Below are 22,888 nucleotides of genomic sequence, written 5' to 3'. Positions count from 1 at the left end.
GTTGGTGCCTCCAAAACTGTAATAATGTATTTAAGGGTCTGTCTAGGTTGTTGACAGAAATCTCTATCTAAGCCCACAAGAACTATACATTGACACCAATGTGAATGAAAGACGGGGAGTGCTGGCCTCGGACCACCAAAAAGTCAGAATCACAGCAAGCCAAAGCCTGGATCACTCCCAAAAATATTTCTACCATTGGAATAATTAACAGTCATGCTTTATGGAGGGTCGTGGGAGAGACATTAGTATTTTGTGGTGAAAACAGAGAGCATCTGCTATAGAAGTTTCATTTGTGATTGTACGCTCACGCTGTCTCTCTTCATGCCCTCTCTGTACTCACGATTTCTGACTTCTGATGGGTGGTTATGTACATCTACTTATAAATGTCCAACAGAGTGCAGGTGATGAATTTACCACCAACTGGAGCAAGTATGAAGAGATTAGGGATGCTCGCACAGCCAACAGTTGGCATTGGAATAAGGTATTTGTCATCTGGGGCCATTTGTATGAAAATGTCCATTTGCGATTCTCAAATAGCAATTTTCTGCGAATCGCTATTTGAGAATCGCAAAACGCTATGTATGTAGGATTAGCAAAAATATTTGCAAATCCTACATATTCCTTAATTGGGAATCGCAAATTGCGATTCGCAATTAAGAAATACCTCCCCATTCATTCCTATAGGCCTTGAGGCCCATAGGATTGAATGGGAAGACATTCTCAATTTGCGATTCGCAATTAGAGAATCGCAAATTGAGAATGCAATTTCAAGGGTGCCAGGGTGTAAAAAGGACACCTTGTTGCACCCCTGAAATGTGCATGTGTGCACATGTGGCACACATACATGCCCTAAGGGCATGTATGTGAGTCACATGGCACTTTGAAAAATGCCAAAAAGTGAATTTTTCAAAGAAATCGCAAATTACCACCAACTTGAAGTTGATGGTAATTTGCGATTCCTTACGGCTAAATCGCACTTTTATTGTGTTTCTTACATTGCATTTAAGGAATCGCAATTTGCGATTCCTTAAATGCAATCGCAAAATGGGGACTCGCAAAATTTGCGATTCCTTATTTTGCAAGGGGCGTTTTGCGTCATACATTGGACACTGTTAATTTGCAATCGCAAACGCCGAAATTCTGCTAATTTCGACGTTTGTGATCGCAAAATTGCCTTCATACATATGGCCCCTGGTATCTTAATGTTACTCTCACTGATGTTGTGTGGTGTTGAGTTAGCCTCTCATTGCACATGATCTACAGCTGTTTACTTTGCAGTGGGCTTATTATAAGAGTCAAATTGGCTTTAAAGCATAAATATATATGGAGTTTGAAACAGAATCTGGTTGTTGTCAATTCTTTTTTTAAGTTTTAGGTTAGCCGCAATGGGCTCCGTGCGAGGAGATCGTTACAAGGAGTTCAGTCCAGCGGTAACCCCAGAAGGCAATGTGGTGATGAGCTTCAGCTTTGACAGCTACCAGCTGGAAGAGGAAGAACTGCAGGCAAAAGGAAGCCAGACAAAGGGTGTCCTTACCTTCATGGAACCAGGAGAGAGCTTGGTATCCGACTCCCGCAAGAGGGCGTCTTCCTCAGGGGACCTCCCAGAAACCCGTAAGTGAAGGCCTTGAGAATGGTTAAAAGTACATCGTGACGAATGAATGCAATCGATGAATCTCAGATTACCACATTGAGTTTAAGAATGAATGCAATCGATGAATCTCAGATTACCACATTGCGTTTAAGTATGAATGCAATAGATGAATCTCAGAATACCACATTGAGTTTAAGAATGAATGCAATCGATAAATCTCAGATTACCACATTGCGTTTAATAATGAATCCAATAGATGAATCTCAGAATACCACATTGTGTTTTGAATGAATTTACAGATGAATCTCCAATTACCACATTGTGTTTAAGAATGAATGCATAAACGATTCTCAGAATACCACTTTGAATAAATGCAATCGATAAAACTTAGAATACCATATTGAATTTAGAGTGTGCATCAGTGCGAGTCAGGTGCAATGAATGAAAAACTAATTAAATATTCTATTTGACCAATCAGAAAGGAGCTTTCACATCAGCTCAACGCACATGCTTTGATAATTGAAGTACTTATTTATATTAGGGGAGGGTAAAGTTTTAGAATTTGCTCTTGAAGATGGGAGACATTTTCAATCTCCACTCTTCACACAATTTGCAGTTTCCAGTCTTTACCCACCTTGATTTGTGGAAGAAGTTTACTACAAAGAAAAAAGAAAGGTTTTGAGCGGAATGTCTGCAGAAAGTCCTTTTATGTTGCGCGTTTGTCCTGCAACCCTATTTTATTGGAATATAAATAATATACATAAGTTTCAGAAGTCGACTATCCATTTTCATGACACAACTATAGACAATAGCGAAGAGATGACACAGGAGAATTGTTGTGTTGCAGTTATCTGTTTTGTGTCCTACCATGTTAATTTCTTGCATATATCTCCCAACCTCCATTGAACTATGTGTTTAGTTCTCTGTTTTGCCAACGATAAGTTGATCACTGTGAATATGATGCTATTTGTCTTAAAACCAAAAAATTCTAAGATACTTGAATCATTTCTAATAGTTTAAATGAGAGTTAGGATTCGTTTTGGGGGGGTTCTATGACTGTAAAACATGTAAGAGTTTTAGCGTGGCAGAAGTGAGAAAATGTTTAAAAAACTGCAGATTCAGTAGAAGCAGTGAGGAAGCAATAAGTAGTGAGATTTTTTTTAAAATATTCTCTAAAGATGAGATCTAAAGGTCTGTTCAACAAAGAGAAGGAGAGTGAAGGGTGGGCTATTTTTATAGAGGTCCTACACATAAGCCCTAAGTAGCGGTATCAACGAGAGGTGTGTAGTTCCTACAGGGTGAAAAGTCGAAGGGAAATAAAGTTTTCCGATAGCAGACTTTCACCTAGTGAATGTAAGTGCACAAGGGAAGGGGATCCCTTAAGGGTGGAACTGAAACCCTCACACACCCAGCAAGCTAGGTGTCATGCTTCATCATCTGGGTTTTGCTCCTCGTCGGGTCGGCGGTGCAATACCCGACGGGCACCCATACAGGGGCTCTTTATCGGAGATCTTTTGTTCCCTGCCGTATGGTGCATGCGTGTGAGGGCCCGGGAGTGTAGATGTATGTGGATTAAAAGAGGTTGGTTAATCTGAAATGTAACTTTATTGGCTCAGTCAACCACCTTGTTAAAAAGGGGTGAGTGGCGTCAAAGCTATATTTGCTCACAAAAGGAGGAGTGGCTAGCTACGCTCTACTCTTCTGGTCAACATGTTTCGCGCCCAGTCGGTCAGAAGGATCTCATGGCGCTTCGTCAGGACCTATAATGCTAAAGTGAAGTGTGCTAAAAACTATCTACAGTGTGGTGTGAAAACAAGGGTGAAAAATAGTTTGTTAGTCAACCCTTAATAGGTGCCCCTACCTTATGTATTGTTTATAAAAGGGGTCACCTAAGGAAAAGAGAAAAATTGGAAAAATGTATATATCGAGAACCACCCTTGGCATCTGTAAAACATTTAAAAATTAGTTAATTAACACCAGTTCAGTGCACCAGTTTTCAATTTGATATATTCCAGACTATAATTATACTGGATTACTAACTGGATACTGACCAATCAACCAATGATGATTTATCAAGAAAAGGAAAAACGGTTAACAAAGGAAGCATAGTGAGGCTCTGGTTAAAAAACACAACCATTATTACAGTTGTAAAGAACAAATCATGGTTAAGTATGAACTCACCAATTCTTTTTATAAAAACCTCATCATCAGGTGCATGGCGCGTCAACAGGGGGAGAAACACATTCGTTCCCTATGGTATAATAATATAAAGGGAAGAAGTAGAGGCACAGGCAAATTTGAAGTTGACAAGGTCACAAGGGAGAGATCTCCATCCTTAGTGTCTCTTATACATATTGCTCAAGCGTGTAACACCTCTCGTGTGTTATAATAATATGGTCCCTAAGGTGGTCAACCAGGTGCAGCTAATCGAAGCCGAGACAAAATGGTGTATGTCCCGATTGAATCATCAAAAAAAGCCTTTGATAAATTACAGAACACACCATGAGTGTAAATACAAGAAGCAATGTCTATCTATGTGTGCGCCCGAATTAGTCATGGCAATCCTTAGTGGGAAGTCACAGTGCAAATGCGCGTGTAAGAAGAATTGCGCCTTAGATGTGAAAAGGTCAAAATCATGGACCCGTGATGATCGTATTTCTGACCAGTACAGAGTCCTATGAGAGAAAACATCTCAATAGCACCACATTGCAGCAATTCAAGTGTGTGCCGGAGTTAGACAAAAACCCGGTGAAAGTGCGGTTTCTCCTTAAGGTGTCTAAAAAGCCCCAACAAGTGTCTAATGTTTAAAACCACACGCATGAAAATGTTATCGAGGGAACCCAGGATGTACTTACACGGCAAGATTCCCCTGGAGGTTAGTAAACCTGCCCGCGTCGCCGAACCCGGAAGATGAAAGATGGGTCGGTGGCGCTATATTTTATTCAGTCAATAATTGGCTAGGAGCTAGTCACGTGTGATGATGTCACGTCCATAGCAACTGTAACTAGCAATGTGTATGTCATTCCCGACGTGAATAAAAGTTCATTTTGGGCGCCATGTTGTAGTCGTCAATATGTGTTACAAATACTTCAAAGGGAGGCATAAGATAATACCCAATCGAGCGGAATAGCGTCGAGAAAGGCTAGCCAAGGAAGTATTCGATAGCGTCTAAGTTCACCCAAACATGTGCACCATGTGTTATGCCTATTGTCGGTGGTTCTTATCAGGTCTGGTTAGTTAGGTAACCCAAACCGGGCGCCATGATGGAGTGGTGTGGGTCTAGGAGCAAGGTAGAAAGGTAGAAGGGAATTTGGCTCTATTAGTACATGAAGCAGTGCATAATCGGTGATGCTGTCATCCGTCCATGCTGTGGTGGCTTAATCACGGTCTCATGATGTAATGGTGCAAATGTTGGTAAACATAAAGGACTAAGTGTCAGTAAGACCATCAGGTGGTACTAGTACTATCCTGCCACCTCATCATTATCGCTGGTAAGGAGTCCTATCAGTTAGATATTGTAGACCAGGGTATGTCATCATTGAGGCCAAGTCTATCCAATGAAAGGCGATGTACCCAGCGTTGTTCTAGCCTAAACAAGGAATGTTGAGACATTCCAGGCTGGCTTTCAAGGACAATCCAATGTAGATCTGTAGGGCTATGTTTACATACAAGGTAATGACTGTAAAGTTTCGTGTTAGATTTGCCGCATCTAATGTTGCTTTTATGTTCAGTGATACGTGTTTTCACTGTTCGTGTCGTCATCCCTATGTAATAGAGATCGCATGGGCAAATTAATAGATAAATGCAGTTCGTGGAATTGCAATTTGTATGTCTTTTTAGGACCCATTCGAAAGTGGCAGTAAGGCGAATAGATTTAGCCACAATAGTTTGTCCACAGCAAGAGCACCCTCCGCAGGTATAGTGACCCTGTACAGGGGGAAGATTCCATAAGGTGTTATGTGCAGAAGTTATGTGTTTTTTCGGTCTCGTGTGAACCAAAGTGTCCTTCAGATTGTTAGTCCTTTTGAAAGCGAAGCGTGGCGGGGGAATCGTGAGTGTACCTGCGGATAGTATTCCCCAATGTTTCTTTATCACTTTTTTAAGGTTGTTGGACTCTGGTGTAAAAGATGTGACACAAGTAATGGTTTCTATGTTGTCTTTTGTTCTCACTTCCAAAAGGGCCTCGCGATTGTTATTTCTGGCCCTCTTCATTGAGTTGTGAATCACTCGGGGAGGATAGCCTCTTTGTGTCAAATTTCCTGAGAGGATGTTGGCCTCAATTTTGTAGTCAGTGATGGAGCTACAGTTTCTCCTGAGTCGAAGGAATTGGCCAAAAGGCAAGTTATCGCGTAGGGCCTTAGGGTGGTGACTGCTGTAGAGAAGTAAACTGTTTTTGTCAGTTGGTTTTCTGTAGAGACTCGTGCTCAACCCTGTGGATGTCAGTCTGATGTTTAAATCCAGGAAAGGGATGTCAGAGTCAGAGATATGACGTGTGAATTTCAAAAACTGATTCTTAGTGTTAATCCATTCACAGAATTCGTTGCAGGTTGTTAAATCCCCTTTCCATAAGATCATGACATCGTCGATGTATCTTTTCCAAAGGGTTAAGTTTGGCCCGAAGGGGTTGTCCACGTTCATTATCACTGCCTCTTCAAAAGCCGCCATATACAGGCAGGCCACACTGGGAGCAAAGGTACTCCCCATCGAAGTACCTTGGGATTGATGGTAAAGGTTATCTTTAAATGCAAAATAGTTCTCCGTGAGAGCTAATGTAGCCAATTCCATGATGAATGTTATGGGAGTAGGGGATGTCCATTCCCTTTTATGTAGGGCTGCCTCTATCACCGTCAGGGTTTCCTGTTGTGGAATGTTGGTGTAGAGAGCCTCTACATCAAGGGTCACTAGTAGGTCAACATTCTCGGTATTCTGTATCCCCTCAATCGTGTTCAAAATGTCAGTTGTATCCCTGACATAGGATGGTGTCTCTTTCACCAGGGGTTGTAAGAAGTAATCACAGAATTTTGATAAAGGTTCCAGGAGGGAGCCAATGCCAGAGACAATAGGTCTCCCAGGGATAGGAATGACGCCTTTATGTACCTTAGGTAGTGTATAGAAATAAGGTACGACAGGCTTGGGAGTGATAAGGAAGTCTGCTTCTTTTTTCGTGATCCAGCCATTAGCTTCGGCCTCCAATACCTTGCTAGCTATTGTTAAATGTAATCTCGCCGTGGGATCAGTGTCGATGGGTGTATAGTATTTTCTATCCCCAAGTTGTCGTAGGCATTCTATTTCATAATCACTGGTGGACTGGATTACTGTGGCACCTCCCTTATCAGCCTGTTTGATGGTGATAGTGGTGTCAGCTGCTAGCGTACTGGCCGCTTCCCTTTCTTTGCGAGTAAAGTTGTTGTACAAAACATTTTTATTCTGTACTTTGTCCAGGTCTTTTAGTACAGCCTTCTCGAAGGTAAGGACCTCCGAGGGAATCATGCTGTTAGAAGGGGTAAAGGTGGAAGCCTTATGTAGGCCAGTATCACTTGATTCAGTTGGAGGTTCGTCACGGAAGAATGCTTTGAGGCGTATTTTTCGGAAGAAATTCTGGACCTCGCAGATCAACTCGAATTAATCTACTCTAGGAGTAGGTACGAAGCCTAGTCCTTTCTTTATGACATCCTCCTCTGTGTCACTAAGGGATCTGTTGGAGAGGTTAATGACTAATCCCTCTGACCCCTCCTTTTGCTCCGGGTTTCCATTTGTGGCTGAGGTTGAGGTTGATCTTGCCACTGGACATGTGGTGTAGCTTGCTGTTGTCCTCGCCTTCGCCCTCTTCCTCTGCCCCAGCCTCTGCCTAAAAAAGGTTTCGGGTTGTTACCAGGGTAGAATTGTGGCGGGTATTGAGGAAACATGGGGTATTGCCAAAACGGAGGCTGAGGGGGGACAGGAAACATGGGTCCACCTTGGTTGTGGTATACCCGTGTATTGGTCTTTCTCTGATTCCTGTTATTCCAACTCCCTGTACTGGAGTCACTAGATGAACCTCTTCTGCTGTGATTAGAGTCCTCATCACTTGAATAGCCTGTCTTGTTGGAAACATAGTCTGCTTTCAGATAAGGAAAGACTCTCTCTTTGTCAAATCTGGAGATATCTTTCTGTAGCTTCGTTATTTTTTGTTTTAACAAAAACTCCCTGCTTTCAGAAATCTCCTGATTAATCTCTGCTAATTTGGTTTTAAAAATAGCAGATTGAGTGACGGGTTTCATAGTACTTTCAAGGTCTTGAATACGTGCAAGAATGGAGTCAGCCAATCTCTTGGCTGTCCCTATGATAAGTACCAATAAGTCCCTGGTGCATTTCCATGACACCAAGGACCATTCTTTCTTGAACAAAGGATCATCCAGGAACAGTCGGGGTATTAGATTGACGATGAGACCATTGGGGGCGATGTTGGCCCTAAGGTACTCAGTCATCATAGCTCCATGTATGGTTATTTTCAACCATTCCTTCTTCAAAGTGGTTAAATTCGTCCAGTCATCCGACTGAGAACCTGAAGCTATGCTACCGTCGGTAACCAAGAGCGACGGTGCTCTTAAAATATCAGACACAGCGTCTTCACCGTAGCTGATACCTAGTTCCCCTTCCATAATTATTGGAGGGAAAAAGGACCTGTTAGAGCCAAATAGCACTATAGGTAACCCTGAAAATTATCTCCTGCGGGGGACTCCCGCGCTAGATATGTTCAACAAAGAGAAGGAGAGTGAAGGGTGGGCTATTTTTATAGAGGTCCTACCCATAAGCCCTAAGTAGCGGTATCAACGAGAGGTGTGTAGTTCCTACAGGGTGAAAAGTCGAAGGGAAATAAAGTTTTCCGATAGCAGACTTTCACCTAGTGAATGTAAGTGCACAAGGGAAGGGGATCCCTTAAGGGTGGAACTGAAACCCTCACACACCCAGCAAGCTAGGTGTCATGCTTCATCATCTGGGTTTTGCTCCTCGTCGGGTCGGCGGTGCAATACCCGACGGGCACCCATACAGGGGCTCTTTATCGGAGATCTTTTGTTCCCTGCCGTATGGTGCATGCGTGTGAGGGCCCGGGAGTGTAGATGTATGTGGATTAAAAGAGGTTGGTTAATCTGAAATGTAACTTTATTGGCTCAGTCAACCACCTTGTTAAAAAGGGGTGAGTGGCGTCAAAGCTATATTTGCTCACAAAAGGAGGAGTGGCTAGCTACGCTCTACTCTTCTGGTCAACATGTTTCGCGCCCAGTCGGTCAGAAGGATCTCATGGCGCTTCGTCAGGACCTATAATGCTAAAGTGAAGTGTGCTAAAAACTATCTACAGTGTGGTGTGAAAACAAGGGTGAAAAATAGTTTGTTAGTCAACCCTTAATAGGTGCCCCTACCTTATGTATTGTTTATAAAAGGGGTCACCTAAGGAAAAGAGAAAAATTGGAAAAATGTATATATCGAGAACCACCCTTGGCATCTGTAAAACATTTAAAAATTAGTTAATTAACACCAGTTCAGTGCACCAGTTTTCAATTTGATATATTCCAGACTATAATTATACTGGATTACTAACTGGATACTGACCAATCAACCAATGATGATTTATCAAGAAAAGGAAAAACGGTTAAAAAAGGAAGCATAGCGAGGCTCTGGTTAAAAAACACAACCATTATTACAGTTGTAAAGAACAAATCATGGTTAAGTATGAACTCACCAATTCTTTTTATAAAAACCTCATCATCAGGTGCATGGCGCGTCAACAGGGGGAGAAACACATTCGTTCCCTATGGTATAATAATATAAAGGGAAGAAGTAGAGGCACAGGCAAATTTGAAGTTGACAAGGTCACAAGGGAGAGATCTCCATCCTTAGTGTCTCTTATACATATTGCTCAAGCGTGTAACACCTCTCGTGTGTTATAATAATATGGTCCCTAAGGTGGTCAACCAGGTGCAGCTAATCGAAGCCGAGACAAAATGGGTATGTCCCGATTGAATCATCAAAAAAAGCCTTTGATAAATTACAGAACACACCATGAGTGTAAATACAAGAAGCAATGTCTATCTATGTGTGCGCCCGAATTAGTCATGGCAATCCTTCGTGGGAAGTCACAGTGCAAATGCGCGTGTAAGAAGAATTGCGCCTTAGATGTGAAAAGGTCAAAATCATGGACCCGTGATGATCGTATTTCTGACCAGTACAGAGTCCTATGAGAGAAAACATCTCAATAGCACCACATTGCAGCAATTCAAGTGTGTGCCGGAGTTAGACAAAAACCCGGTGAAAGTGCGGTTTCTCCTTAAGGTGTCTAAAAAGCCCCAACAAGTGTCTAATGTTTAAAACCACACGCATGAAAAAGTTATCGAGGGAACCCAGGATGTACTTACACGGCAAGATTCCCCTGGAGGTTAGTAAACCTGCCCGCGTCGCCGAACCCGGAAGATGAAAGATGGGTCGGTGGCGCTATATTTTATTCAGTCAATAATTGGCTAGGAGCTAGTCACGTGTGATGATGTCACGTCCATAGCAACTGTAACTAGCAACGTGTATGTCATTCCCGACGTGAATAAAAGTTCATTTTGGGCGCCATGTTGTAGTCGTCAATATGTGTTACAAATACTTCAAAGGGAGGCATAAGATAATACCCAATCGAGCGGAATAGCGTCGAGAAAGGCTAGCCAAGGAAGTATTCGATAGCGTCTAAGTTCACCCAAACATGTGCACCATGTGTTATGCCTATTGTCGGTGGTTCTTATCAGGTCTGGTTAGTTAGGTAACCCAAACCGGGCGCCATGATGGAGTGGTGTGGGTCTAGGAGCAAGGTAGAAAGGTAGAAGGGAATTTGGCTCTATTAGTACATGAAGCAGTGCATAATCGGTGATGCTGTCATCCGTCCATGCTGTGGTGGCTTAATCACGGTCTCATGATGTAATGGTGCAAATGTTGGTAAACATAAAGGACTAAGTGTCAGTAAGACCATCAGGTGGTACTAGTACTATCCTGCCACCTCATCATTATCGCTGGTAAGGAGTCCTATCAGTTAGATATTGTAGACCAGGGTATGTCATCATTGAGGCCAATTCTATCCAATGAAAGGCGATGTACCCAGCGTTGTTCTAGCCTAAACAAGGAATGTTGAGACATTCCAGGCTGGCTTTCAAGGACAATCCAATGTAGATCTGTAGGGCTATGTTTACATACAAGGTAATGACTGTAAAGTTTCGTGTTAGATTTGCCGCATCTAATGTTGCTTTTATGTTCAGTGATACGTGTTTTCACTGTTCGTGTCGTCATCCCTATGTAATAGAGATCGCATGGGCAAATTAATAGATAAATGCAGTTCGTGGAATTGCAATTTGTATGTCTTTTTAGGACCCATTCGAAAGTGGCAGTAAGGCGAATAGATTTAGCCACAATAGTTTGTCCACAGCAAGAGCACCCTCCGCAGGTATAGTGACCCTGTACAGGGGGAAGATTCCATAAGGTGTTATGTGCAGAAGTTATGTGTTTTTTCGGTCTCGTGTGAACCAAAGTGTCCTTCAGATTGTTAGTCCTTTTGAAAGCGAAGCTTGGCGGGGGAATCGTGAGTGTACCTGCGGATAGTATTCCCCAATGTTTCTTTATCACTTTTTTAAGGTTGTTGGACTCTGGTGTAAAAGATGTGACACAAGTAATGGTTTCTATGTTGTCTTTTGTTCTCACTTCCAAAAGGGCCTCGCGATTGTTATTTCTGGCCCTCTTCATTGAGTTGTGAATCACTCGGGGAGGATAGCCTCTTTGTGTCAAATTTCCTGAGAGGATGTTGGCCTCAATTTTGTAGTCAGTGATGGAGCTACAGTTTCTCCTGAGTCGAAGGAATTGGCCAAAAGGCAAGTTATCGCGTAGGGCCTTAGGGTGGTGACTGCTGTAGAGAAGTAAACTGTTTTTGTCAGTTGGTTTTCTGTAGAGACTCGTGCTCAACCCTGTGGATGTCAGTCTGATGTTTAAATCCAGGAAAGGGATGTCAGAGTCAGAGATATGACGTGTGAATTTCAAAAACTGATTCTTAGTGTTAATCCATTCACAGAATTCGTTGCAGGTTGTTAAATCCCCTTTCCATAAGATCATGACATCGTCGATGTACCTTTTCCAAAGGGTTAAGTTTGGCCCGAAGGGGTTGTCCACGTTCATTATCACTGCCTCTTCAAAAGCCGCCATATACAGGCAGGCCACACTGGGAGCAAAGGTACTCCCCATCGAAGTACCTTGGGATTGATGGTAAAGGTTATCTTTAAATGCAAAATAGTTCTCCGTGAGAGCTAATGTAGCCAATTCCATGATGAATGTTATGGGAGTAGGGGATGTCCATTCCCTTTTATGTAGGGCTGCCTCTATCACCGTCAGGGTTTCTTGTTGTGGAATGTTGGTGTAGAGAGCCTCTACATCAAGGGTCACTAGTAGGTCAACATTCTCGGTATTCTGTATCCCCTCAATCGTGTTCAAAATGTCAGTTGTATCCCTGACATAGGATGGTGTCTCTTTCACCAGGGGTTGTAAGAAGTAATCACAGAATTTTGATAAAGGTTCCAGGAGGGAGCCAATGTCACAGTCAATAGGTCTCCCAGGGATAGGAATGACGCCTTTATGTACCTTAGGTAGTGTATAGAAATAAGGTACGACAGGCTTGGGAGTGATAAGGAAGTCTGCTTCTTTTTTCGTGATCCAGCCATTAGCTTCGGCCTCCAATACCTTGCTAGCTATTGTTAAATTTAATCTCGCCGTGGGATCAGTGTCGATGGGTGTATAGTATTTTCTATCCCCAAGTTGTCGTAGGCATTCTATTTCATAATCACTGGTGGACTGGATTACTGTGGCACCTCCCTTATCAGCCTGTTTGATGGTGATAGTGGTGTCAGCTGCTAGCGTACTGGCCGCTTCCCTTTCTTTGCGAGTAAAGTTGTTGTACAAAACATTTTTATTCTGTACTTTGTCCAGGTCTTTTAGTACAGCCTTCTCGAAGGTAAGGACCTCCGAGGGAATCATGCTGTTAGAAGGGGTAAAGGTGGAAGCCTTATGTAGGCCAGTATCACTTGATTCAGTTGGAGGTTCGTCACGGAAGAATGCTTTGAGGCGTATTTTTCGGAAGAAATTCTGGACCTCGCAGATCAACTCAAATTTATCTACTCTAGGAGTAGGTACGAAGCCTAGTCCTTTCTTTATGACATCCTCCTCTGTGTCACTAAGGGATCTGTTGGAGAGGTTAATGACTAATCCCTCTGACCCCTCCTTTTGCTCCGGGTTTCCATTTGTGGCTGAGGTTGAGGTTGATCTTGCCACTGGACATGTGGTGTAGCTTGCTGTTGTCCTCGCCTTCGCCCTCTTCCTCTGCCTAAAAAAGGTTTCGGGTTGTTACCAGGGTAGAATTGTGGCGGGTATTGAGGAAACATGGGGTATTGCCAAAACGGAGGCTGAGGGGGGACAGGAAACATGGGTCCACCTTGGTTGTGGTATACCCGTGTATTGGTCTTTCTCTGATTCCTGTTATTCCAACTCCCTGTACTGGAGTCACTAGATGAACCTCTTCTGCTGTGATTAGAGTCCTCATCACTTGAATAGCCTGTCTTGTTGGAAACATAGTCTGCTTTCAGATAAGGAAAGACTCTCTCTTTGTCAAATCTGGAGATATCTTTCTGTAGCTTCGTTATTTTTTGTTTTAACAAAAACTCCCTGCTTTCAGAAATCTCCTGATTAATCTCTGCTAATTTGGTTTTAAAAATAGCAGATTGAGTGACGGGTTTCATAGTACTTTCAAGGTCTTGAATACGTGCAAGAATGGAGTCAGCCAATCTCTTGGCTGTCCCTATGATAAGTACCAATAAGTCCCTGGTGCATTTCCATGACACCAAGGACCATTCTTTTTTTGAACAAAGGATCATCCAGGAACAGTCGGGGTATTAGATTGACGATGAGACCATTGGGGGCGATGTTGGCCCTAAGGTACTCAGTCATCATAGCTCTGTCACAGAACTCGGGAGCACTTATTCCTTTACTCCATTATTCTATTTCCCCTGATACACCACAGATATTGAATGTATTCTCCTTTCAGTAAAATGTAAACATGATTCAAATACTTTATGCAGGCAAAGAAAACAACTCTGTGAAAACAGAAGCAATTGTTACCTGATGCAGTGTTACCCACTGAAAAATTGGTCACCGTAAATCCTACACCTGGACACTTAAATAATACACCAGGAGGTATCAATTCAATCACCGTCACTGCGAAAGTTAACAAACAAACCATCAACATTCTGATAAATATATAATAACTTAAATTGCTGTTATTATATGTCTCAAAACTCCTATCGTATGCCTGGGTACTTTCAATATAAATATAGAAAAAGATAGTTATCCAATGTGGATTCTATATGGCAAGTTTCGGGCAGATCATTCAAGCAGGTTGCCTACTCTAATACAGATTTCCACTCTCCACTACAGAAAAAAACAGATGAAGGGAATTACACCAAACTTGGCACGAAAGTAGATCTTTACTCAAGAAAGTAGCCTTGCTTGGTTTGCTGTAACATGTTCACAAAGTTGTATTACTAAAGTACATTTGGTAGACCTCCAGTTGAGTCAAATTGTAAGTTGTGTTAGAGATATCTAGACCATTAATCTGCAAATGGTCAATGAATGGGGGTTTGCAGATTATCAGCAGTCCCAAATTAAGGAAAATAAACTAAAGAATATCTTATTGGATAAGGGAGCTTTGTATCTCATAATCAATTTTGGATATGCAAACACAAACCCAGGGTCACAGACCTGATCATTTGTGATCATCAGGCCCCCAACATGAAGAGAAAATGCACATTAAAGGATGCCAGTACCCTGTTGCCACATCCTGGAGAAAAAAATTAAGCAGCCATAAAGGGCTTGGGGGGGAATCCCTTGAAACCCTGGCTGAGGTGGGCGGGACACAGGGACCCTCCATGATGTACAAAAATATGCTGTCATTGTAGTCGGGATTGTGGATCCTGAGTTTGGGGTACAGTTCCCAACGTGGGCCAAGATTGGTTATAACCAATCCTAACCATGATAACTTCCCTTTAGCCTTGTTTCATACTTATCAGCGTAGTATTGGCAATATTAACCATTCTGGATGGCAAAACCTTGCTTGAAGACATCATTTAAGAAAGAAAAAAAGAAAACATTGAATCCTTTTCTGCATCCCAAGTCGTTGACAAATTATGTTGTTAGATTTCTAGATTCAGTAGTGCTCCTAATTCTTCCTGTTCTTAAAATGAGAAATGAAACAGCCCTTTCTTTGATCAAAACCTGTTGCAGTCTGATAGCTAATTTAAATTGTAACCAGCAAATCAAGTTCCTGTTCATATATATGCAAAATGGTCTTTCCAATTCTATTGATCCTCTACTCACATAAAGTGTCTGCAGTTTTGCTCATTTGTAGTTTGTATGCTTGTCTAAAGTAACCACCCACTCTCTACTCGCTGCTTTTACTCACTGCTCTCCAGAATTCCCAAAAGCAACTTCAATCAAGCCGAGAACATCTTGTTCTGTCCTACGTCAGGGGAGACAACACAGCTTGATGTGGGTTTTTCAACTTGAATGCTACAATTATTTTAAATAACACAAATTCTTCAACAGTACATCCCTTCTTGATATTTGGTGTAGGGTCTTCAGCAGGTCACGCAAATGTCGCTCTATGCTTTTAATGCATGAGGGTTGTTACCACCAATGGAAAGCATGGTTTCATGAGGCGTAACAATTATTATTGGGTTGTGGAGAGACAAGCTGTGATACAGGCCATCGGAATAGGGAATGCCAAACTGGGTGTTCCTAGGCTGACCTACTTCTTTCACATCTCCTTATGTGCATCTGTTAATTGGCAGTCCTATTTAATGAAGAAAAATAAGAGTATATGCGTCTAGTACACAACTTGAAAGCCTTCTTTTTGGAGCGTATGACGCTGTAGATCATTGTACAAAGGCCCCGTTCAACTTCAGTAGAGAAACTTGTCTACCTGTGATGCCTTGGGTCTCTGCTGAAACGTAAATAATTTAAGAGATGTTGTTATGTATACATCTTTTATCTCTTTCTCTCTCTCTCTCTCTCCTCTCCCTTTCTCTCTACACTTTGTAAAGTTTGGGGCGGGAGCATCACTCATGAGTGAATCACGATGCCGCTCTCCCACACATAACAATTATTAAATCAAATAACTACTAGAGGTGGATTTTATGTCTTGAATGTAATGGTGTTGTCTTGTGTGTTTAAGTAATAAACAGAAGTATTAAACCACAGTTGAAGGTTAGGAGGTAACATCTGTCCAATCAAATAAAATCTCAAAATATGGGTAAGAAAAGTAGATCTCCATCTGTGGGCTTTCATTCCCTCTTGAGGAGCCAGTAAACAGGAACTGAGGCTCCCACTTCTAGTGACGAAATCGTATTTATAACATTTGTGTTCAGAGGAGTAGAGGATGTGACCCAATTATGTTCCCCGGAGCAGTACACATAGTTCCCCATCTTGCGGATGCATACTTCTTCATTTGTCTAGGGTGTGCCCTTATCTTTTTGACGTTTGTTTGTGGTTTTCCTTTGTTTTTTTTATACTTGATGAATGTGTACATGTTTCTTTTCCAAATAAGATGTCCTCTTAAACTACATTCTCTGCCAAGAATTATGTTTTAAGAAGTCAGATATTAAAAGATTCGATACGATGTGAAATATAACTGCTGAGATTGTATACTGAATATAGGCCTTTTTTGTAAAAAAAAAAAGGAAAACCGTTGGTTTTATTCTACATTTAACAATATTGACCTTCCCTACTTTCGCTCCTTTTTTCTCACTAATATGTCACTTTTAAAGTAAAAGGCAACTTTAAAAAATATCCTTTGTCATAGATATGTCCCTTATTTCAAAAGTCTCTGTAAAACTAGAAGGTAATACCACCAAAAAAAGCACCAATATCTTGAGGTTTGTTGTTTTTTTCTTTTTTTTTGTAAATCTTTTTATTAAAACTGATTCGACAACATGGCATAGTATCACAGAATCATAGCAAAGGTGGCAGCAAAACAGAGGCTCATCAGAATACATTGACTTCATGCAGTAGGAATTACACGGTGAGGGAGACATCTTCTTCTAACAATAGGGGGAGGTTTGTTGTTTTTTACCCAGTATGGTCACACCAACCCATTATGATTTATGCATGTCGGAACAGAGGAGAATGCAGTAATACCAGACATTTTCCACCATTCTGAGCTGCAAAAGTCAGAATACTTCATTTCGTCCTTAATCTCCTTTGTTCCAGTTTTGTGTGGGGGAAGAAGGCCATGTCAGTGCTACATTCGACACACAAGATGAGACCCCACTTGAGGTTTAATTAAACACAAGTGTATGGGCAGGAGATGAAACACAACGACACTCATCACAAGAGCAAAGGGAATCCCAAAGGACACAAAAAGGGGTTGTCACCTTTAGCTCTTATTTGTGTCCATTTTGATACCCTTTGCTCTTGGTATGAATGTCTATTGTGTTCCATTTCCTGCTCAAACCCTTTTGTTTAGTTTCCTCAGCTGCATTTAAGAGACATCTTGTGGCTCATGAAATGGTTGCAATTACTTGCACTTAATTACTGCTGGAGATTCTCTACTTCTTCATTCCCATTGATGTTACAAATGATTTATTTTATTTCACAGAAAATGTGTGCTTTACTTGCAAACACAATGTCCACACAGATCCCTTTATTGCACTCCTCTGTTATTTAGTAGTAAATTACCATTTTTAGACTTTAATATATTCAGAGTCATTAGTGAGATTTAGATGCATCCAGGTAAGTGTCCTGAGCAGTGGTTAATTTGTAAAAACAAAATAAGTGCTCGGGCTCTCATCAGGAGGCAGCTTGCACCAGCCCATTTCTCCTGTTAGCGCCACTGAAAACAGAACCAACTACTAACAATGAATAGGGTGAGGATGTGGCGTAATGGCCAGAGCTCCCAACTTCGGAGTTGGGGAAAAATGTAGAGTCTTGGCTCAACAACCTGGGAAAATCGGAGGAGGAGCCTAGCGCGCAACCAAGATGGCCGCGTAGGTGCGAGGCTCCCGAGGACCTCCGCGACCTCCTACATTTATCCTGTCTTCATCCTGATTCGGTTGAGGGGACTGTGTTGGTGAACCTGAGCCGAGGTGGTACCCGTTTTCCGTATTTCAATCGGACCCCGTGTGCCGTGTTGGGCATCGATTGAAGTTTGCGGCCTGCTCCTCTCCTGACCCCGGACTAGAGTTGGGGGGTGATCCAGTGGAGAAGTGAACAACAACGGCGGGACGAGCCTGGCGAGTCGCGTACCCCACACTTTCACTTTCGCTTTTGAGCCCTCTTGCCATTGTCGCGAGTGGTATCACGGCCCTTCTGTGTGTGGTGGTTGCCTCGCTGGGGGACCCTGCCTGCCCTGCGGGGACCTGCTCCGCCTTTCTGAGGCAACCTCTGGGGTCCTTGGCCTCGACTGTTCGCTCTCCGCGGTAGGACTCGTGGGTGTACGGGATACAGGACGATGGCGACGAAGCAGGATGGCGAGAGGCCAAGGGCCAAATCGACCCGGCGTGGCGCTGCAACTCAAGCCAACATTATGGATCGCTATACCCTGCCGAAGGGTTCTCCCGGTGGGTCGCATAGGTCCCCTGAGTGCCCCGCAGATGCCCCGGATTTGCCGACGGATCTGATTTTGCAGGACATCATGGGCGCCATCGCGGAGATGAAGACCTCGGTGGGTTAACAATTTGATACCCTGGCGCACAAACTCGACGCGGTTCTCATCGATGTTAACCTTGTCAGGGCAGATCTTTCCAAGACAAATGACAGGGTGGATTCTTTGGCTCACACCGCGTCGGGCCTCACGACTGAGGTGGCGGCCCTCCAGACGGAGGTACGTCGGCTCCGGCAGGCCAGTGCGCTCACGGATCGGCGACTGGAGGATTCCGAGAGTCGGGCCCGGAGGAACAACGTTCGCATTATCGGGGTGCCAGAGGGACTGGAGGATTCGGCGGCGGATCTCTTTGTGGAGGATCTGATTTCTAATCGTCTACAGCCTCGAGGTTTGAGTAAATTCTTTGCGGTGGAGAGGGCCCATAGAGTTCCTGGTGGCAAGCCGAAGGTCGGAGCTCCCCCGCGGCCTCTTATTGCCCGTATCTTCAACTTTCGGGACAGGGATGCGATCTTACAAGCTTCTAGAGTGCAGGGGCCGCTTAAGCTGGAGAACGTGGAGGTGAACTTCTATCCTGACTTTACTCAAGCGGTCCAGAAGCAGAGGCTGGGTTTCATGGGCATTAAGCGGCGGCTCCGAGATATGAACTTGAAATACGCCATGCTTTTCCCGGCCAGACTGCGTGTGGAGTCCGAGGGTCGCTCTCATTTCTTTGATCGTCCGGAGACGGCCGGGGACTGGTTGGACACTTTGCCTAGGGGACATGATCGAGAGGGTGTGGGGGCCGCGGGAGGAGAGTGCCCACTGGACCGGGCCAGCGGTATTGATACTGGGGCTAATTCCTGATGATGCCACCTTTCGGCTGTGCTCAGGGTTTCTTGACTGTCGTGCTTGGCTCCCCCTCCCGTGGAGGTTGTGGTGTGTCTCGAGGGGGTTCTCTTTCCTCCTCTAGGGGGTCTTTGTAGTTTAGTTCATGCAGGGGCGACAGGCACACTGCAAGTTGGGGGGGCTGTTTGGGCTCATGCAGGGGTGCAGGGAGGGGGGAGTTTTGTTTGGAATGTTGGGTTGGGGTTGGGTATTGTTTGTTTGTACCACAAGGCAGACATATTGTTGTGTTCTATTCAAGGTGCTCTCTGGGAGGGGACAGATTGGTTTTGGCTGTGATGGGGGGGTAGGGGACTGAGACTTCTTTCCTGGAATGTTAACAGACTGGGGGACAGAATAAAACGGGGGGTGGTCCTGCAGTTCTTAAAACGGATTTCACCTGATATTGTGTTCTTGCAAGAAACACACCTTATTGGTAACTCCTTCTGTGCTATGAATAGGCGGGGCTATCGCCTTGTGGCCCATTCGGGCTTCACCTCTGGTTCGAGGGGTGTGGGCATTATGGTTAAAACCTCGCTCCCGTTGGAGGTTGACGAGGTGCTCCATGATGACAGGGGGCGATATACGGCTCTGGTGGGTAGATGGGAGGGCAAAGTAGTTTTTTTTTTTTGTTTTTTTTCCCAAAAACCTTTATTGAGCATGAAGAAATAGTACACAGCTGTACGCCTACATCCTGAATGATCAGGCCGGCAGCGACAACATGCAGTGGGGGCATCGATAAGCATATTTTGAAAAGCAGCCACTGGTTTACACAGCATGTCGCCTACAACCCAGACGGGCCGGCCGCGTAGCATAGGAATTAGAACTGTTTAAGCATGTAGTAGTGAGCAATCAGAGCTGCATGAGGTGATCAAGCATGAGGAACATGAGGTTTCATTCAACTTTAATAACGGAACCAAACAAGTGCTACATAAACTGTGCCCTTCCAGCAGAGATCCACCACACCCAGTACGAGGCATTTATGGCAGTGTGGTGCCTGGCTGTGCGGGCTGTGTATCACGCTATGGAGTGCAGGCAGCAACCAGGGCGTCGACGTCCCACGCCCCAAGGCACCGTCAAGTGATCTGAGAGGGTATGGCAATGGCCCCAGTAGAGAACATGACATGATGCTACTTCCTGTAGTGTCGTGCATGCTATGCCGTAGTGGGGTGGGCTCCGCCCACCTCCGGTCCCGGGGGGGGGGGGGGGGGACAATAAGCTCGCAGCTCCCTCCACCCGTGTAGCCTGTGGATGTTAGGCGATCCCACGGGACGTGTGAAGCCCAGCCGGGTGTAGCGAGAGTGCAGGCGTAGCATGTATGGGGAACTAAAGGAGTGCGGGAGGGGAGGGGGCTAAATCAATGTCAGCTGGCGGTGGATTCGGTGCTGGAGCCGACGAGGTGGACCGGCCCTCCACTGTCACATCCCCACTCGCGCCTGTCGTGGGCGCGTCTGGGAACTGCGTCTTTAGAAGATACGCAGTGAGTGGACCCCAAAGGTCCCTGGGGCGCGATTTGTGAGGTAAAAGGTCCGAATAGTTGTGCAGTTGTTCCTGCCAAGTTGTCATCGTATCCAGCCAAGTTTTGAATTTAGGCGCTCGCCCTCGCCCCCACCTGCATGCGACGTGGCGTTTTGCCAACAGAAGGCCCATCGCGAAGAATTTCCGGTGCGCCTTTACAGCAGGGTTGGAGTGGCCCAGCAGGGCAATCTTAGGACAAGGAGCAATGCTTACCCCAATCATTTCAGTGAGAGCTGCAAACACCTCCACCCAATAGGCGGCAACGGCCTGGCAAGACCACGCCAGATGCATGAAGTCCGCCCCTGGTCTTCTGCAACGTAGGCAGCAGTCGTTGTCCCGGAGTCCGAAGCGGTGTAGTTTAGCGGGTGTAAAGTAGAGGCGATGCAGAAATTTAAAATGAACCAGTCGAAGGCGGGCATTTCCTGTCACCGCGCTGGCATGGGAGCAACTCTCCTCCCACTGAGCGTCCGACAGTGGTTCCCCCAGATCGCAGTCCCAGTCATTACGCGCTCGGAGAGGGGGGGGGACGGGGCTGCCTGCGCGTGGTTATATAACATGGAGACCACATGTGTCGGAGTCCCCTTCTGCAGCAGGGCATGGAGGGGCGCCACGGTATCAGGCTCGCTCGGAAAGTCGGGCGTGACCGCCTTGATATTTTGCCGGAGCCGAATGTAAAGAAAGGTATCCATAACGGCAGGAGTGGTATCCCCGAAGAAGTGTGTCGCCGTGCGGAAACTCCCCTGGTGGTATAGATCCCCCCAGGTATAAATCGCAAGCTTTGCGAGCATTCTACGGCCAATTTCCTCACGGGCCACACTCACCCTTGGATCATGTGCCAAAGCCATGCGAGGGGAGTATAGGAATTTCACTTCCATGTGTTCCGCCAATCGTTTCCAGGCACTGACAGTGCAGTCGACCGTGGTGGGGTCCCTATGTTCTATTCGGGCTGACGTGTATAAATATCCGGAAGGTTGTTCCGGCCTCATATATCCATCTTCGACTGCCAGGTGCGCCATAAAGGGGGGGGGGTGAAGCCAATAGGCGGCGAAGTGACCCTGTGCGCAATCATAGTATCGCTGGAAATTGGGGACATCAAACCCTCCTTGGTGGTAAGGTAGCATAAGGGTCCGCAGCCCGAGTCGGGCTTGCTTGCCTCCCCAGGTGAGTCGCGATAACTGGGAGTTGAGGGCACGGAAGAAATATGCGCCAGGGCTGTATGGTATGTTTGTACAGCAGCTTGGGGAGGACCACCATTTTGATCAGTGAGATCCGACCCGCCATTGACAATGGGAGGCAAATCCATTGGTTAACTTTGTCCGTGATTTTATCCACAACAGTCCCGTAGTTGGCTCTAATCAGGGCTTCCCGATTTCTGGTCACTTGGATGCCCAGGTATTTGATCTCCTCTTGTTCCCATACCAGGGGGTAATCCAGGGGGAACTGCGTAGTTTTGTCAGTCAAGGGGAACAGGGCCGACTTCGTCCAGTTTATCTGAATCCCCGAGATGGCACCGAATTTAGTGACTTCCCGCAGCAAAGGGTTCAAGTTTTCACACGGCTTATGCACATAAAGAGTCATGTCATCCGCATATAGTGCAATGAGCAGTTGGCGCTCAGGATAGATGAGAGATCGGTGATTGTGATGCTGCCGAAGTTTGGCCGCCAAGGGCTCTATGGCAAGTGCGAACAGCACCGGGGAGAGGGGACATCCTTGTCGGGTACCCCTGTGAATCGCGAAGGGGGTGGAGCGGGCACCATTAAGCAGCACCATTGCTCGGGGCCGGCAGTACAACAGTCAGATCCAATCCAGGAAATTGAAGGGCATGCCCATCCGTTCCAGCAAGGCCAGGAGGTAATCCCACTCAAGGGAATCGAACGCCTTAGTGGCGTCGAGAAAGACCGCGGCAGCCTCGCTCGTCGGGTCAATATCCTGTATCACCGCCTGAAGAGTGCGCAAGTTATGAGAAGTTGCACGGTTGGGAACAAACCCGGCCTGGTCTGGGAGCACGAGGCGCTCCATCAAGAGGTTAAGGCGCGTAGCCAGGACCTTCGCTAATATTTTAACGTCTGTATTTAACAGCGAGAGGGGCCTATAGGAGTCGCAATATTCCGGCGCTTTACCAGGTTTTAACAAAGACGTTATGAGGGCCTCTCGCATCGTGGCTGGCAGGGAACCCTCCTCTAATGAAGAGTAGTACACCTGCTGTAGAATGGGGG

At 45.0% G+C, this 22,888-nt stretch overlaps 1 protein-coding gene across 7 annotated transcripts in view; it reads left to right on the top strand.

Moving 5' to 3' along the window:
- SLC29A4 (solute carrier family 29 member 4) overlaps positions 1-22,888 on the top strand; it is a 183,656-nt gene that overhangs the window by 53,241 nt on the left and 107,527 nt on the right. For 4 of the 7 annotated variants that reach the window (XM_085629179.1, XM_085629172.1, XM_085629173.1 and 1 more), the window contains one exon: positions 1,370-1,611. In XM_085629179.1, coding sequence (XP_085485305.1) covers positions 1,386-1,611 — 226 coding nt within the window. In that variant the 5' untranslated portion in view covers positions 1,370-1,385. The remainder of the gene's footprint in view (positions 1-1,369; positions 1,612-22,888) is intronic. The other 3 variants (XM_085629178.1, XM_085629175.1, XM_085629174.1) reach the window with 1 other exon arrangement.

The sequence above is a fragment of the Triturus cristatus genome, chromosome 10 (assembly GCF_964204655.1).
Source record: "Triturus cristatus chromosome 10, aTriCri1.1, whole genome shotgun sequence".
Lineage (NCBI taxonomy): Eukaryota > Metazoa > Chordata > Amphibia > Caudata > Salamandridae > Triturus > Triturus cristatus.
This window is presented reverse-complemented; position numbering and strand designations above follow the sequence as displayed.